This window comes from Pygocentrus nattereri, chromosome 7 (genome assembly GCF_015220715.1).
Source record: "Pygocentrus nattereri isolate fPygNat1 chromosome 7, fPygNat1.pri, whole genome shotgun sequence".
NCBI lineage: Eukaryota > Metazoa > Chordata > Actinopteri > Characiformes > Serrasalmidae > Pygocentrus > Pygocentrus nattereri.
The window spans coordinates 2,818,112-2,834,691 of NC_051217.1; the positions used below are offsets into that span (position 1 = coordinate 2,818,112).

General features: G+C 40.6%; 2 protein-coding genes across 3 annotated transcripts; one reads left to right on the top strand and one right to left on the bottom strand.

Annotated features, from left to right (window-relative positions):
* The first annotated feature begins 1,713 nt into the window (after positions 1-1,713).
* On the top strand, positions 1,714-7,909 carry LOC108423887 (ADP-ribosylation factor-like 2 binding protein). 2 transcript variants are annotated; one of them, XM_017691504.2, is made up of 7 exons: positions 1,714-2,156; positions 3,088-3,157; positions 3,264-3,325; positions 3,537-3,640; positions 3,735-3,820; positions 5,026-5,122; positions 6,392-7,909. In XM_017691504.2, exons 1-7 carry the CDS (start codon positions 2,138-2,140, stop codon positions 6,497-6,499), a joined length of 546 nt encoding a protein of 181 aa, XP_017546993.1. In that variant the 5' UTR covers positions 1,714-2,137; the 3' UTR covers positions 6,500-7,909. The 2 variants fall into 2 exon arrangements, with proteins under 2 accessions (XP_017546993.1, XP_017546983.1); XM_017691494.2 differs by having other exon boundaries at positions 1,748-2,156; positions 3,534-3,640.
* LOC108423879 (plasmolipin) lies at positions 7,650-14,265 on the bottom strand. Its single transcript, XM_017691485.2, has 4 exons — positions 13,935-14,265; positions 12,564-12,737; positions 9,913-10,029; positions 7,650-8,321 (listed from the first exon to the last, which is right to left on the bottom strand). Exons 1-4 carry the CDS (start codon positions 14,070-14,072, stop codon positions 8,214-8,216), a joined length of 537 nt encoding a protein of 178 aa, XP_017546974.1. The 5' UTR covers positions 14,073-14,265; the 3' UTR covers positions 7,650-8,213.
* Positions 14,266-16,580: the final 2,315 nt, after the last annotated feature.

The window sequence follows — 16,580 nt, forward strand, 5'->3', positions numbered from 1 at the left end:
TTTCAGGTGAAGATCCTCCAGCGTCTCTCTTGGTAAACCAGTCTTTTAATAGAACGTGATTAATTAGTGACGCTGACGTCTATTAAAATGATCAGAAGCACAAAACACTGAAGGTAAACAGTTTCCATCAGGGAGAACCGAGTGGCTCTGAAATCACTTTTTACACACAAGCAAAGTTTCAGTTTCAGATGACTTTATAAATTAGTTACAAGCTGAATAAAAACTGGCTTTAAACTCAGGATCACAGATGAGCTCCTTTACTGTGTTGATCTGTAGGCGTCTGTTCATAAACATAAACCAGCCCAAACTAATGTACTATAAAATGAAAGTGTTTGTATGAATTCAGAAAAAAAGAAACAGGCCAGTCTCGACTGCATATGTGGACATATTTCTATATTGTGGTGTTTTTACAGGTTAGGTTAGTTCATCATTGGTGCTCTGGCTTTGCGCTTCTTTTGTTTTGACATGTTACGTTTTTATACACACAGAAACCAAAAGGAACGACAGATTTCTACAAATGTAGGAGGAAAAAGTCGGATATTAGACTCTGAAATGTAGTGGAGTGAAAGGAAAAAGTCACCCAGAATGGAGAAACTTCAGTACAGATACAGAAAAAAAACTACTTAAGTACAGAAACCAATTACATTTACATAGTTACTATCCACCACTGGTTTTGTCATTTTTTCTTTATTTCTGCCACTGTTCTCCGTTAAACCCATGACTCGGGTTATACCTTGTTGCTTATCTGCACCTATAAAATAAGCAAAAAAAAAGGCTGTAAAGGGTAAAAATGTAAGATGTACAAATAAAAACAATGCAAGCCCAGTTTATGGGCTTTATTCTTCCACTGCAGTTTTCTAGAGATCCTGTTCATGTAAGCTTGTAAACACCGGGCTACGTCCTGTGCCCAGGTAATAAACTCCAGGTGGTCCAGGCTTTCTCCCACCGTTACTGAACTGGCCCACAAAGATGTTCTTTTACATTTATGGCATTTGGCAGACACTCTTATCCAGAGCGACTTATAGTTTGGTCATTTTACACAGGTAGGCCAAGGTGGTGTTAGGAGTCTTGCCCAAGGACCCTTATTGGTATACTGTAGGGGGCTGACCCAGGTGGGCATTGAACCCCAGTCTACAGCCTAGAAGGCAGAGGTGTTACCCACTACACTAACCAATGTTCATAAATCACAGTTTCCCATTTGAACGCTGTGTGCCGCCACGCAAAACCACATCAGCTCCCCATGGGTCTCCTCAAAACTTAAAGAGCCAATTCGCCGATTTTTTCCTGTTTGCTTAATTCGTTGATATATGAACCAATTCATCCAGACTGGTTTGAGGTGAGATGGTTCATTTGTAGGGAAAGTCACATTCCTCTACGTGACACGGACCTGGGGTCGCCCTGTCTACAACGCTAAGGTGGGCGTTTAATGTACCATCGCAACCACCCCCCCACCCCCCGGCCCCCCCGAGCTCTTTTGGGGGGAACTATTTTGCCACAGAACACCCTTCATGTATCCCTCCACCATGAATGAACTGAAATAAACTGATTACACTTTGTTTTGTTTTCACAAAACTACTCTAAAGCATAGTTTCAGACGTCGCTCGACGCATTCACGACCGATTTCACTCTGTAAGGGAGCTTTAAAGAAAGGGTGGACGCCCGGTTCCGAACGCCAGAACTGTTTCCTGATCGAGGAAACTGGATGGAAGTGATTAAATGTGCACGGGACTTTGGTTCGGCGTGTTCGTAGAATATTTTAAGTCTGCTGGACGTTTCTTCTCTGTAACCTTGAAGTCTCGACAAGCTTTTATTTTTGTTTTGTGTCTGGGAAGGATGGGGAAACTATTCCGCCCGCTTCTTTCGTCAGTATTCGACATCTGTTAGTAATCAAAGGCAAACTTGAGGCTGCTAGTAATTCGATTAGTGATTAACTCGAGGCTGCTGACTACAGATGAGAACATTTGCGTGAAATCAGCTTTTTAGGGTTCTTTATCGTGCGTTAAACGAGGCGACGGAGAGTCGGAACCGAGGGATAAAACGCGTTTTCCGCCGGGCCCTTTTCCAGGAGGTGTGCGTTCTGCCGTTGCCGTGGCAGCCGGGCTCGGTGCGGTGGAGGCTGCGCTGCTGGCTGTCTGTGATGGATGTTCAGGAGAGAGGTTATTAATCATTTCTATGATCTTAAACGCGGGATGAAGGCATAAATTGTCTTGTCCGCTCATAGAAGCCTTTTTGTTGGTTAGCACTGGCTGCATTAGTGAGGCTAGCCAGCTTTGGCTAACGGTTAGCGAGGCTAGAGAGTTCAGCTAGCCAGCGAGCTAACCTAGCTATCGATACTAACATTTTAGATAGCTGCCGTTAAAGTAAGTGAAATTTTTGGGTGGCCACGTCATATTCCTTGTTATATCCGTACGTTGGTCGTCATGAAGCCATCTGGGTCTGTCTGGTGTGGAAAATATCGAAATGGTTTAGCATTATTTGCTCTCGGATAGCATTATTTACTCCTAGGTAATTGTATACTGAATAGGCTTATAGGGACCAGCATATTAGAGTAGGCCAGCTTCGGCTGCACGCAGGGTCCTCATGTAACCTTTTGCTCTATAACATTTTGTTTTGGAAGTTAAAAAAGTTCAGCGTCTGTACAGGAAACAGACTGGAGGGCAGTGAGAGTGGCAACCACACCGAAACCACGGCATGAAAAGGCTAGTTAGAGACACAGGGGGGTGAAAACGTGGGCAAAGGTAGGAAGATAACAACTCCATTGGGGGGAGAGAACATTAAGACCAAAACTGTTGTGGCTCAGGCTTGGTTGTCCTCACAGTCACATGGGAGGGGGTTTGATTATAAAATGTATCTCTGCCCACCTGGACGTTGAGTTTTTCTGGCAGACTTTGTGAATGTCAGACTAAACCCCCAGAGCTCCGCTAATAAAACTGTTGGAACTTCAACTTTACTGCATGTAGTCTGTTTTCTTGATCCTTGTGACCAGATCCAACGAACACACGAGTGCTGTCAAGTGAGGGATAGTAGAGCGCACTCAACACTAGCTAAGTAAGTTGGCTGAAGTTTTTCCAACCTTGCGTGTTTTAGGTCTGATCGGTAGCGGGGAGAATATTGTTGAGATGCAAGATTTGGATGAAGAGGAATTTGCCGTCTCTAGGTGAGCGCCGTCGATGACCGGCCAAGAAATGTTAAGGACGATGAACGACTGACTACTGACACATAAAGACGCCACATGTTCATTATGGTCATCGTTTTGTCTCCAGGTCGTCAGACGCCGATGCAGTGTTTGATGCTGTCATTGGAAACATTGAGGAGATCATAATGGGTATGCTGTGAGTGCACACTGTTTATCACAGGTCCACTGACTAAGTCCTGCAGCGCCCGGAGTTTTATTAGACCAGATGTTAACACTATCATTAGTGTCTTCACACGGTTTAGCTTTGATTCAGACGCGGAGGTGCGATGTTTAGTCATTATCCATAATCCATAACCCTCTTAGTGGGCAAACTGACAAGTCTGAACTGTTTTCACAGAAGATGCTTTCCAGAGTCTTCAGCAGTCTTTCATGGAGAAATATTACCTGGAGTTTGACGACTCTGAAGAGAATAAGCTCAGTTATACACCCATTTTTAACGAATATGTAAGTGGCTTTATGTTGACTATTCAGAGTTGCAGAGATTCAGTTCTTGTGATTTGAGGGTTTCGTTGTCTAATGTTTTCATGTTCTTCATCAGGTTGAGCTCTTGGAGAAGTATCTGGAACAGCAACTGATGGAGCGAATTCCTGGCTTCAACATGAATGATTTCACACATTCGCTGAAGTAAGTTCAAAATGATTCAAAAGTTAAAGTTACTTGTCCATCCACAACGTTGTATTTCATTGCTTAAACTGACAAATGAGTATAGTGTGTATATATAGTTGGATTGTGACCAGGATGTTTTAAAAATGCTGTGATGTGAATTCAGCATTAATGAAAACAAATAGACCTGGACGATGGAGTATCAAATACCAGCTACAATTTAATCTACTGCAGTGCATACCACAAGTAAAACAATATGCAAAATTTCATATGACCCAGTAAATAGTCAGACAATCATCATATTGCTTGCTTGACCAGGTCTTTGTGTGCATATCTTTGTTTACATTGTGTGATACCCAAAGCATTCCAGTGAAAGATGAAAAAGTCTCTTAAGTCCTTTTTTATTATTCTACTCACATCTGTCATAAACATACTCAGTTGCAGTGAAATTTAATGTTTAAACCTAAATTCACCTTTACACAGTATATAATACAATGGCTGCTGTAAATTTTAGTGATAGAGGTCCACCTTTAGTGATAGAGGTAGTGTTCAGATCCACAGACTCCTGTTGCACTTATTCTGATCGGTCTTTGATTTCTCCTTCATTTTTTATTTATTTATTTATTTTAACTGAGGTTTTATTTAACACACATAACAATACATAGAACTCCTATTACGTACGAGATGCATTGGCAATACAACATAACAACCTAAAATAAATGTGTACAGATTACTAAAAAAAAAAAGGTAATTACAGTTCTTGCATTTGAAGCTTAATTGGTAGCCACCTTTTGCTAAATTTATCAGATCTTATCTGTAATCTTGCAGTAATTCTCCATTATAAAAACTTTTTTAACCCTCTCTCTCCATTGCGATATGCTGGGAGGCCGAGGTTTTAACCCGCGCACCGTTATCATTTTTTTGGCTATTAAGAGTAAGACTCTCAATAAGTATGACAAGTCCTCATCAATCAGACTATCAGGTAACATACCGAATATACACAGTTCAGGATCTAATGTGAACCTGATTCCTAAAATTTGGCTAATTTCTTTTTGGATATTCCTCCAAAATTCCGCTAGTTCAGGGCAGTCCCAAAGTATGTGTCCTGTCCCCTACCTGTCCACACCCTCTCCAACATGGCCCCAATGACTTATTGTATTTTGATGTAACAAATGCTGTAGCGAAGTATCTCATTTTTACTTTCTCCTTCATTTTCTCTATTTAAGTCAACACAAAGATGAAGTCTCAGGGGATATATTTGACATGCTGCTCACCTTTACAGACTTTATGGCCTTTAAAGAGATGTTCCTTGATTACAGAGCAGTAAGTAGTCATTTTATTACGATGTGTTTGGATGCAATATGTATGATCTAATTTTAAACTAGGGTTGTATAATGTTAAAGGAACCAAAGCTACACCGAGTTATGTGGGCACCATACTTGTGAGCTGAAGTCTGGGTTAAACAGTTCTTGCTGGTCGACTTTCATAAAGCCTTTGGGACAATCGTTCCTGATGCTTGAAGAATATTTAGAATTATCAAGGAAACGGTTACATAATCAGCTGCAAAACATATAGTTGAAAAGCATGGCAAGACATAAACAGTTGATTTGTGTACAATACATTGTTTTAACCCAGCAACAATGAGATGAAATGAGCTACACAATAATAGTGGGTGGTATGACCAAAAATTGTAGAATTAAAATTTCAGTATATTTTCAGTTTCAGTATATATCACAGTATGTATATTTATTTCAGATAAAACTAATCTTGATGCTTAAATAAACCTGTTTTTTGTAGGTGATCATTGGCTTCTCATACTGGAATGTTCCGTCACTTTTTAATAAGAATAATTTTTAGTAAACAAAGTGAATGTTTATTGTGAAAATGGTAAAAGCAAAACAACAATATACAGATTAAATAATCTCTTGCTTTCTAACAGTAGTCTCATGGGACATCTAAAATGGGGAGAAAGTTGTTTTATGTCTTAATTCTTACAAGACTATAAGAGTTACAAGGCAGTTGGGCTCTTATTCAGCAGCTTTTTGTTCAAAGTTTTCGTTCGGTCTTAAATGGAGCAGCACACATTCTGGCACCTGTACAGATACCCAGATGTAACCGTTGCACCATTTAAGGTGGAACATAAAATTGGCTAAATGTTACTGTCATTTACACTGTCAGTACCAGCTGCTTAACTGCTTGCTTGCACAAGACCCCTGAGACCGTGATGTAATCATCTGATGCAGCTGACCGAGTCAGGCAGCTTCTCCGGTGGTACGGGAAAAGTCTGGTGTCCGTTGTTAGGCTAAGGCTAACCCCGAAAGGCTGGCCGTTCTTTTCTGTCTGCTGCTTATAATACAACGGATCAGACAGCGGGACGTGATCAACAGTATACCACTCACTACTACTGCACTAGTATTATATAAAGCGAAATATTTCGTGCTGTGACAAACATATAAGTCAGCCCCTCAGTCAAAATTAAAATAGACACACAACATTTTTCCTTGTGGTTTCTACAGTCACCATTATATGATCAGTATTTCCCTTGTTTCAGCCCATAGAATGGGCAATGTCAACAGCTTTCTTTGTTTGCAGGAACGTGAGGGACGAGGGCTGGACCTAAGCAGTGGCCTGATGGTGAAATCTTTGAGTTCGGCTACTTCTGCAACGGTCACTTCCAGTACATCGTCAGGGTCCCTCTGAGCCAAGGAGTGACTAGGTGTCATATATCTCATACAGTAAATTCCTCACTCACATACACTCTTTAAAAAGATGGTTCTTCAAGGGTTCTATGGTTCTGTGTAGAAGCATTAACACTCAAACACCTTTTGCATGATTAAGGGGTTCTTTGCATCGTGAAAGGATTCTTCAGATTGATGAGGAAAGTGCTGCAGGTATTTCTATATAGAACCTTTTTGAAAAGGGTTCCATTTAGCACCAAAACGGGTTTTCTCTTGTTATTATATCAAGCTTGTAACAATTCATCAACTCCTGTCGGTGCTACATAGAATGCTTTAATCATGCAATGGGTTCTTTAAGTGTTCATGGTTCTGTATAGAGCCTCTTTTCCTTACTTAAGAAGCTTTGAAGAAGTGCGTGCTCCTTGCATCATAGCTGTTTCAAAGACCCCAGCATCACATTTACCTTCCCTCAGCCGTGTAGGCAGTTTTGCTCCAGGTTCGGAAGCTTAGTTTACTGCCATACTAGCTCAATGATGGAGACTGAGTTTGCTTTGGTTTAATATTTAAACTTGACATTACATAATAGGTCCTGCTTTTGTTGTGGTTCCTCCCACAGTATTTCAAAGGTTTACTAAGAGACTCACATTTGTAGTTGGTGTCACTGTCTGTGATATTTGATTATAGCTTTATTACAGGTAGATGTAGTATCTGCTGTATTGCGAGTGAAGCCTTTGCTGTATGTGTGCTGTTTTTTTGAACAGGTGTAAAATTGACTTCAGCGAGGAACATTTTCATACCCTTACCACTCCTTCGCGCCCTCCTGTGTTTGATGACTTATGATTTACATCATAAAAATTTACTTGCACCTCATTCAATCAAAAGGGCTTCTAAAATCCATAGAAAGCACCAAGAGACGTGGCTGCTGCCGTTGAATGGTTTATCTTGGATGTATTGTAAACAGTTTATTGTTCAGGCTGAAAAAGGCTCACAGGACATCTTGCTGAAGTAACACGCTTACGCCTGCGTTGCCAAGAGTGTTTCTATGACTGCTAAGCATATGTGGGGGGGGAGAAACGGGCATATGCACCAATTACAGATTACAGACCTTTTCTAATTTTTATACCAGATGTAATCTATCATATTTTGTGATACGTTTAAAGCAATTTTTGCTCTTTTTTTTTTTTTTTTTTTGTCAGTTTGTCTTGCTCAGCTCCCAAATGTAGCCTGTCAGGAGATGAAAAACCCCAAAAATTCAATCCCTTGCTTAATTTTGGAGATGTTTCGACGGCCTGAATGTTCTACCATGTCTGTTGATCGAGTGTGTAAAGTTTTTACCTAAGGAGTGCTTCATGTGTTTGCATTAGACTTTCATTGTATGTGTAAATATGCATGTAAGAAGAAATAAATGTAAGTTAATTGACATGCATCAAAATGTCGTCAAACATGAAAAATGTGTATGATTGCATGATCAAACATTAATCCATGAAATTGGAAAACGGTTTAAAAAAAGAAAAAAAGAAAAAAAACTTTCAGCCTGCAGAATTTTCCAGGCCAGCATCCAAAGCATATAAACCACATGAAGAGCACGAACATCAAAACCCACAGATCATACATTTACAATACTATATCCATGATAAGCCTCTGTCTCAAACACCACTGAAGAAAGGTTTGAGGAAAATGCACTGCTCCTGCTTCCCTTCATGAACAGTCTCATGCCAGAGGCAGATGGCACACCTCTACACGGGCACGGTGCTGGTGGCTGCATTTCCCCCATCATCCCTCCAGTCCAGGTAGGCAAAGAAGGTGCTAGCGGCGTACGTCAGTGTCACCACAATGCCAAAAAACTAGGAGACAGAATACAAACAATATATGAAGGTACTGCTAGGATTTATTCAACATCATGACGGACTCGTGTTCACGCTTTACCTTTTACATTAGTTTAACCTGTTAATGGTTATTTATATGTAACGGTGCATCAAGACATTGCTATACCAGTCCAGCACTTCTTCTGCCTCCCAGCTCTAGTGCTGACAGTACCCTGCACAACAACAGTTATAGTCATTGTTTTTTCATTCAAATTTTGTTCAAAATGTAAAAATACAGAATTGCGAGCCCAGTATTGTGAATCAAATCAAATGGTAAACTCAGTGTATTGTGATACCCCTAGTTATTTATCATTATACTGTAATTATTTATGAACATTATTCATTATTAGACCTAGCCCAGGGCCCATAAATGACAAAGTGATGGACTGTTTTCTTCTACTTTTATCAGTTATTAACATAAAAAGGATCCCTTCAAGAATTACCAGGAACACAATTATGCTTTTATCGTTTAAAGACAGAAGAGGAAGCCGATGGCCAGCAAGAAAATGGATGGATATAATCACAGTAGTTCACAGTAAGTCTTACTGTGCCTTAAACCAGACTGACAAGTCTGCAGGACCTTGATGAAGACTTGGTGTGTGTATTTTGAGAGAAGTTTAGTGAAGTATTTTTACAGAAGCAGTTCTAGTTCTAGTGTCTGTTAGCAATCTTAGCTCTCCAGTTTTAAAGTAAACTGTGGCCTCTGGACAAGTCTACGCCAGTTGACTACCTCTGGGAGGTGGAAAACCAGATAAATTGGATTTTTAATAATAATATTAATAAATTATCCATATGAACGGTTTAAGTTCTGTATAGGTACAAATTACTACTGCGTGAATTGCCAAAGTGGAGATGATCTGTTATGTATTATAGTTTTTACCTTGTTTTTGGGGCCAGTACTGTAACCGCAACATTTTTACCCAACAACTGCACATTTGTCATGTGCTTGTAGACTCTGGACAGTGGCCTCTGACTCAGTTACTTTAAGGTACCATAAACCCACATACACTCTTCCATGACCTGCGCAAGCGTTTCATTTTGCTTTGCCTAGTTGACAGATAGTCAACCAGTATGAATGATATACCAGTAATAGTGGTCACGGTGATTGTATCGAGCCTTCTTATAAAGATAAGGACCTCAAGATTTAGAGTTTAAATGACTTGAAAGCTGTCCATTATCATAGCATCCTTTTCTGCTTTAGCTTTGAGAGATTCAGGGCATAGTGTCTGTGTCACCTGACACAAGTGAGCAATGTATGAGGTCACATATTTACCCATGTGAATGCCACAGATAAGTCTGCCTGTACTTCAGGTGTGCACACAAAGCACACTTAGTTACACCCCACAGTTATCAGTGAGGTGTTCTAATATACATGTGTGTGCATGATTATCTTTACCAAACTCAAACAAGCAAGTATGTCGCGTTTGACATTCTCAACATATTTTGACCTATTTAATGCCTTTTTCCCCTCCTTGACTGCTGATAACCAGGTTGGCAAGGTGTGACTAATAAACAACAGTGAACCGACTGGGCTCTGTGTGTTAGAATGAAAATAAATGTCTTCACTCACCGCAGCAGCTGCCATATGATCATAGTGATAACCATATATATAGTAGGAGACTGAAGCTGCATTGGTCACAAAAGCAGTGAAGTACAGGACAGTCGCTACTGCATAAAATACCATCAGCTGTGAAGTAAACAAAAAGAAGTTGTATTTAGAATAGACAGGAACATCTTGATGACTTGACAGTGCTGTGTTTCTCCCATTTTTGTATATTTGTCACACTTGAATGTTGGAAGATCATCAGACTTTTAATATTAGACAAAAATAACATGCCCTACAAAACGTAATTGGCCCCTTAGCTGCTAAATCAACCAGTTAACTAAATTCACTTGACTATTGGGTTCAGTTTCACTAGACACAACCACACGATTGCTGCCAGACCTGTTTAATCCAAACATCACGTAAATGGAACCAGTCTGGCTGTGTGACGTAGAGAAGGTCTCAAAAAGCAGCACATGATGCCACATTCAAAAGAGATTCAAATACAGATGCGAAACAAAGTCTAACCGTCTGGAAACGGTAACAAAGCCTTTGCCAGGGCTCTGGGACTCCAACGAAGCACAGTGAGAGCTATTATACATAACTAAAGAAAACCTGGAACAGTGGTGACCCTTCCCAGGAGTGGCCAACCTACCAAAATTTCCCACAGGGCACATCATCCACTCATCGAGGAGATCACAAAAAACCCTAACGAACATCTAGAGAACTGCAGTCCTCCTTTTTCTCAGTTAAGGCCGGTGTACATGGTTCTACAATAAGAATGACGCTGGCCAAAAATGGCTGCAAAGTACAAATAACTGCTGACCCAAATGAACACAAAAGCTCATCTTGCATTTGCCAAAAAACTTCTAGATGACCCCCCCAAGACGTTTGGGATAATATTCTGTGGACAGATGAGTCAAGAAGCATTTTGCGAAACATGACAATCTGCTGTAAAACTAACACTGTAAGAACACCATTTCATGAGAACATCATACCAACAGTGAAACATGATGGAGGTAGTGTGGTGGTCTGGGGCTGTGCTGCTTCTGCAGGACCTGGACTGCTTGTCGTAATTGGTGGAACCATGAATTCTGCTCTTTACCAGGAAATCCTGAAGGAGAATGTCTCCCTATCAGTTTGTGAACTAAAGCAGCAAGACCATGATGTGAAGCACACAAGCAAGTCCACCTCTGAGCAGCTCAAAAGAAAAGAAAGTTAAGGCTTTGGAGTGGCCGAGTCAAGGTCCTGTCTTGAATCACATTGAGATTCTGTGGTAAGACCTTAAACAGGCAGTTCATGCCAGGAAACCCTCCAATGCAGCCAAATTGAAACAATTATACAAAATTTAAAGCTTTGAAGTTGCATGTTGTGTTTACCCATGTTGTCTTTGTTATATAAAAATTAGCTCGATGATCTGAAACAATTCAATGTGACAAAATAGCAAAAATAGAAAAAAAATGGGTAAGGAGCAAATACTTTTTCACGGCACAATATATAAGGAAATCTAATCTCACTCAGTTCTTGGAAATAAAAGAGTTTAGTGAAGTATCTAAACCTATTTAAACTCTCCAGTCCATATGGTCCAGTGGCCTGTACTGCCTATATTAAAATCATTACGTTGTGATGGGTGAAGAAACCAACACGTTCAAATATACAGTTGCATGTAAATGTTTGAGCATGTATTGTTAATTTTCAAAGTGGATCTGGCCTCACACATCCTCTAAACTCCTAGCAAAAGGGCTCTTTGGCTTAAAACAATAGTGGAAGCCTTTTCAAAAAAGTTCTGCGTAGAACCATCTATAGCACATTTTTCATCAATCTGAAGAACGCTTTCACGATTCAAAGAACCCTTTAACCATGGGTGTTCATGGTTCTACACAGGAGCTTTTTTTTTTACTAAAGAACCCTTGAAGAACCATTTTGTTGAGGGTGTACAGAGAACAAGGTGCACAAATTCAGCAAGGAAACAATAATTGTGCACTAAAATGTGTAGAATTGTTCTCATTTGTATCTGGGAGTGGCACGGTGGCATGGTGGGTAGCGGTGTCGCCTGACAGCAAGGAGGGCCTGGGTTTGATTCCCCGGCCGGACGATCTCCTCGTGTCTGCGTGGGTTTCCCCCAGGTTCTCTGGTTTCCTCCCACAGTCCAAAGACATGCAGTCAGGCCAATTGGACATGCTACATTGCCCCTAAGTGTGAGGTGACTGTCTGTGTCTGTCTGTCTGCCCTGCGATGGACTGGCGACCTGTCCAGGGTGTATCCTGCCTTCTGCCCGAAGACTGCTGGGATAGGATCCAGCACCCCATCCCCCCCCGCGACCCTGACGGAGAAGCGGCTTAGAAAATGGATGGATGGACGGACTTTTGTATCTGCCTATTGAGCCTACAACCGTTTAGCTGCACCTATTTACACTGAAGTTATAAAGAGTGTTTCAGCCTGGACTGCTTTTTAAATGAGGCGCAATACAGAACAGCAGATCATGTACATATATCAGCTTCAAAGGCACTGCAACAAAAAACCTTTAACTTACAATAGCAGGTCGGGAATCTGTCACAATGAGAAACAGTTGTTTTAATACAGTGAAATATATTCAATAGAAAAATGTGGAATATGAGCTCTTTAATTAAGGTTTGGCTAGGCTTTCTACGTCTGCATAAAGTGAGGAAGTTACTTACCGCTAGAGGCCAGGGCACTGAGACTAATTTCTGCCTAATGTTCAGAAATAGTGTAATGAAGAGCACGATGGAGAGGATCCACAGTGTCACGCTTACAAACATCACCCAGCCATAAGCAGGGACCAACTGGTAAGCAGCACTGGCGATCAGGGCCCATACCAGCAGGCCTAAAACCTGCAGAGGAGCCAAAGTTTAAACCTTTAGTTACCATAAATATCAGCATTAGAAGCTAAACAGCACTTCTGTCACTATTTCACTCAGTACAGTGTGTCACTGAACTCATCTATATGGTGTTTTGATCTTGTTGGAGCTATGAAAGGTTTTGAGCCAAACCTCCTCAAACACTGATCACAAACCTTACCTACTATCTTCTGTTAGTCAACGTAAACAATCTGGCTGCTCTAAACTATCACCATAAGGCACCTATAGTAGAACATTTTGATTGGGCATGCTATTATCTTCTCAGATGTACTGTTTGCATATACAGTGTTAGCAGTAGCACTGTTTAGTAAAATACAGAGCATTAGGCTAAATCTATTATTCATCTATAGATGGTCTCCGATTTCTGTCCATGGCATGATTCCATATCCAAAGGGCATGGCACCTGAGATCCAGCATGAAGGACACCAATTTACATGTCTGTAAATGAGAATTGTGGAAGAGCAGAAGTACCTAAAATAAAAATCTATACTCAGGTTAGTTTGTTCCTGTATAGCTGGTGACTTTTTCATGTTGGATTAGTTACAGCTGTGTGGGCACTTTTATGATTGAAGCTGTTCAGCTTGAGGAAACAATGATACTTATAATGTATTTGTCTTCATACAATAAAACACCGTACTTGTTTTATTTTATTCAGAATCTCTGAATGGTCTGCTGATCTTTTTTACTGTGTCACAGGTGGGGAACTACAATCTGATGGTATTAAGCCATGTACACTTTGAACCAGAACACAAAGGCTATAGTTTACCCAGGGATGGGCTCAGTGTGAATAGTTGCTCAAGGCCTGACAGAAAAGTCTACACAGCACAAAATACCTGAGCCAAACATTATCCTGGTTTGTCCCGTTTGAACAGCTACTTTGAGCAAAAAAAATTAAGGAAAGGGTCATTTAAATTTATTTGTCAACAGCCCATTATTCTCTGACTTCTCTGTCACTTTGGTCAATGAATTCTCAGAGGACTGACCGAGACACTGGCAAAATCAGCCATGCGTACTCGAGCCAGATGGCAAACAGGAGCGGATAGACGGATAGAGAAGAAAGTGTAAATGAGAAGGGTAGAAGTTGACGAGAGGCTAAAGAGAAAACGAGGAAAAATCAATAAAGTTATATCCTGCTGAAAGTTGATTCATTAATTTTTTTCCACAACTCACAATCTCCGCAAGCAGGAGGATCCCTGGAATGGTCTTGATGAAGTTCAGGTCCATAGATACGTTCATTAGTTGCATTGATCCTGCCTGAGACTGTGGTGAGCTTGTCTCAGTATTAACTTTCCCAGGAAAATCTGCCATCTCTATTCCAAATATAGAGGCTTTGTTAAAAAATAATGTTGTCCTTTGAGAAAAGGTGAAGGTTAGAAAAAATGGACCAAACCAGGGAAAGACACACAGATCCACACAACACAGGTGTGAGCACTCCCTAGTAACTCTATCCAAACAGCTTACGATACCTATTCTCTCTCTCTCTCTCTCTCTCTCTCTCTCTCTCTCTCTCTCTCTCTCACACACACACACACACACACACACACACACACTACTTCTTCCTAACATTTGTCTATATAGGCAGGGCTCTTCTGAGGTAATAAATAACTTCCTCACATGACTATATTTAAATGAGTTGTTCACTGGGACAAGATAAATAATGAATAGACAAATTAATGTAGAATGAAAACTGATGCTTGGCAGTGAATATAAAAGGGATAACATGTTGTAAGCATGACTGATGCTGGTTTCTTGACCCTCATATTCATGCAAATATCTTCATATATTCATGCAAATATGAAAAAATTGGTCCCTTATTTTTTGCCCTAGCAATGCATTCGTTGTGACAGTTTGGATGAGTGTAATTCAGTATGGAATTTTCAGTGCTTTGTGTCTCTGGTTGAATGACTAGTGTCAGAAGCTGGATTCTAACAAACACCTCCAGGACTGACCGCAGCTGTGGCTTTTTCTGGTGTCAAAATGTTGAAGACCTGCTGGAGAATCATTGATGGTATGACCCAATGTCCAATCACACGCAGGGTTCACGCTAGCTGCTGCCAGTCATAGAGTAGAACTGACCTGTCCATGCCCATAAAAGCCCATAAAAGTTCTTTCCTGCCTGCTTAACAGAGCTGGTAAAAATCCCAGGAAGCAAAACTGCAGATCAACTCAAATGATGGTCATTGTGTAAGCATGTGAAGGGTCATTGTGTTAAGTTAGACTGGATGTGTTGTTTTGAGCTCGTTGTGCTTGGTGTCAAATTCGTCGTCTCCAGTCTGAAGTTTCTTATTTATTGTGGGCTACAGCACATTTCATTTCCTCAACCTTAGGTCACAAAAATCTAAGTCTTTCTAAGGCTTGTCCAGCCTGACAACAGACGCCACCAGAGTGCGTGTGGATGGACGATGGATCTGCCGACCGCAGTGACGGTAGAGTGATTTTAGAGGTAGTTACGCTGGATTATTGTTAAGTGATAGTTTTTAAACCCCACAAACGGGGAAATTCCACCTCCGCATTTACCCCATCCGTGAATTGAAACACCACATACACACTAGCGAATACACACACACTAGGGGGCAGTTGCCCACTTGCCTAGAGTGGTGGGCAGCCCTATCCACGGCGCCCGGGGAGCAATTGGGGGTTAGGTGTCTTGCTCAAGGACACCTCAGTCATGGACTGTCGGCACTGGGGATCAAAACGGCAACCTTCCGGTCACAGTACCAGAAGGTTAGTTCCCTAACCTCCAGCCGACGACTGCCCCTCGAATGTTGGAGGATTAGCCGACAGCTGTCTAGTCAGCCAAGTGTCAACTTCAAAACAAATGATTAAGTGGCAAATGTTTTTCCCATTAGAGAATGACACAAGGCTTATTATTGTGCTGTAACTCACCGTGTATTCCTGAAGACGTTTACTCACCGGAGTGTGGCTTATTAATGCTAAGTAGCTACCTAATAATTAAAATGCTCATTAGCTAGCTCGTTACTTCAAAGTTATCTAGCTGCGTTTTATAACTAAAACTAAACATGTAGAAGTCTTGTAGTGATTCTTATGTATTGAGTGGTAGTGTGAAGATATTTTTTAAAACATTTGCTGTCCCCGCTAAATCTGAAGCCTGAGGTATTAACTAGATACAGTAACTATAGCTAGCTAACCTATAGCTAACCTAGCTAGTTAGCTAACCAGGCACCACTCACAGAGAATTGATCTTAGCTGGCTAATATTAGTTTTGCCTTTGTTGTAAATTGTTTATCACCTAATAATCGGTTGTATTCCATTTTCTATTGAGTATAATGATGTACATATGCAAATGTGCGTGTGTGTATTATGTTAGCGAGGGTATCACATTATTTATATTATTACCACAGGTTACTAAAGCAAGCGCTGCACATATTACACTAAATTTAATTACCTAGTTAGCTAACCAATTGGTTATTAATTATTATTATACACGTTATTGTAGCATGACAATACACACACACACACACACACACACACACTTTTTTTCCACAGTATCCAAAGTCAAAATTGAAGCAGTGAAAAAAGAGGACGTGCCAGTTCCGCAAATAATGCAGTGCATTGTACATATATGACACAATTCATTACATTAACTGCATAATGTTGTATTGCACTATGTCTAAAAAACTTTCTTTCACTGTGGTAGCTTCAACCTCAAAGGACCTACATACACACCCTGTTCTGTGGAATTTAAGCTACATATATTCTTTTTTATTATGTATTGGTAACTTTTAATTATTTAGTAAATATTAATTAACCCCAGTCCCACTTTTTACAGTGTACCACCAGGCAGCTGATGAAGTC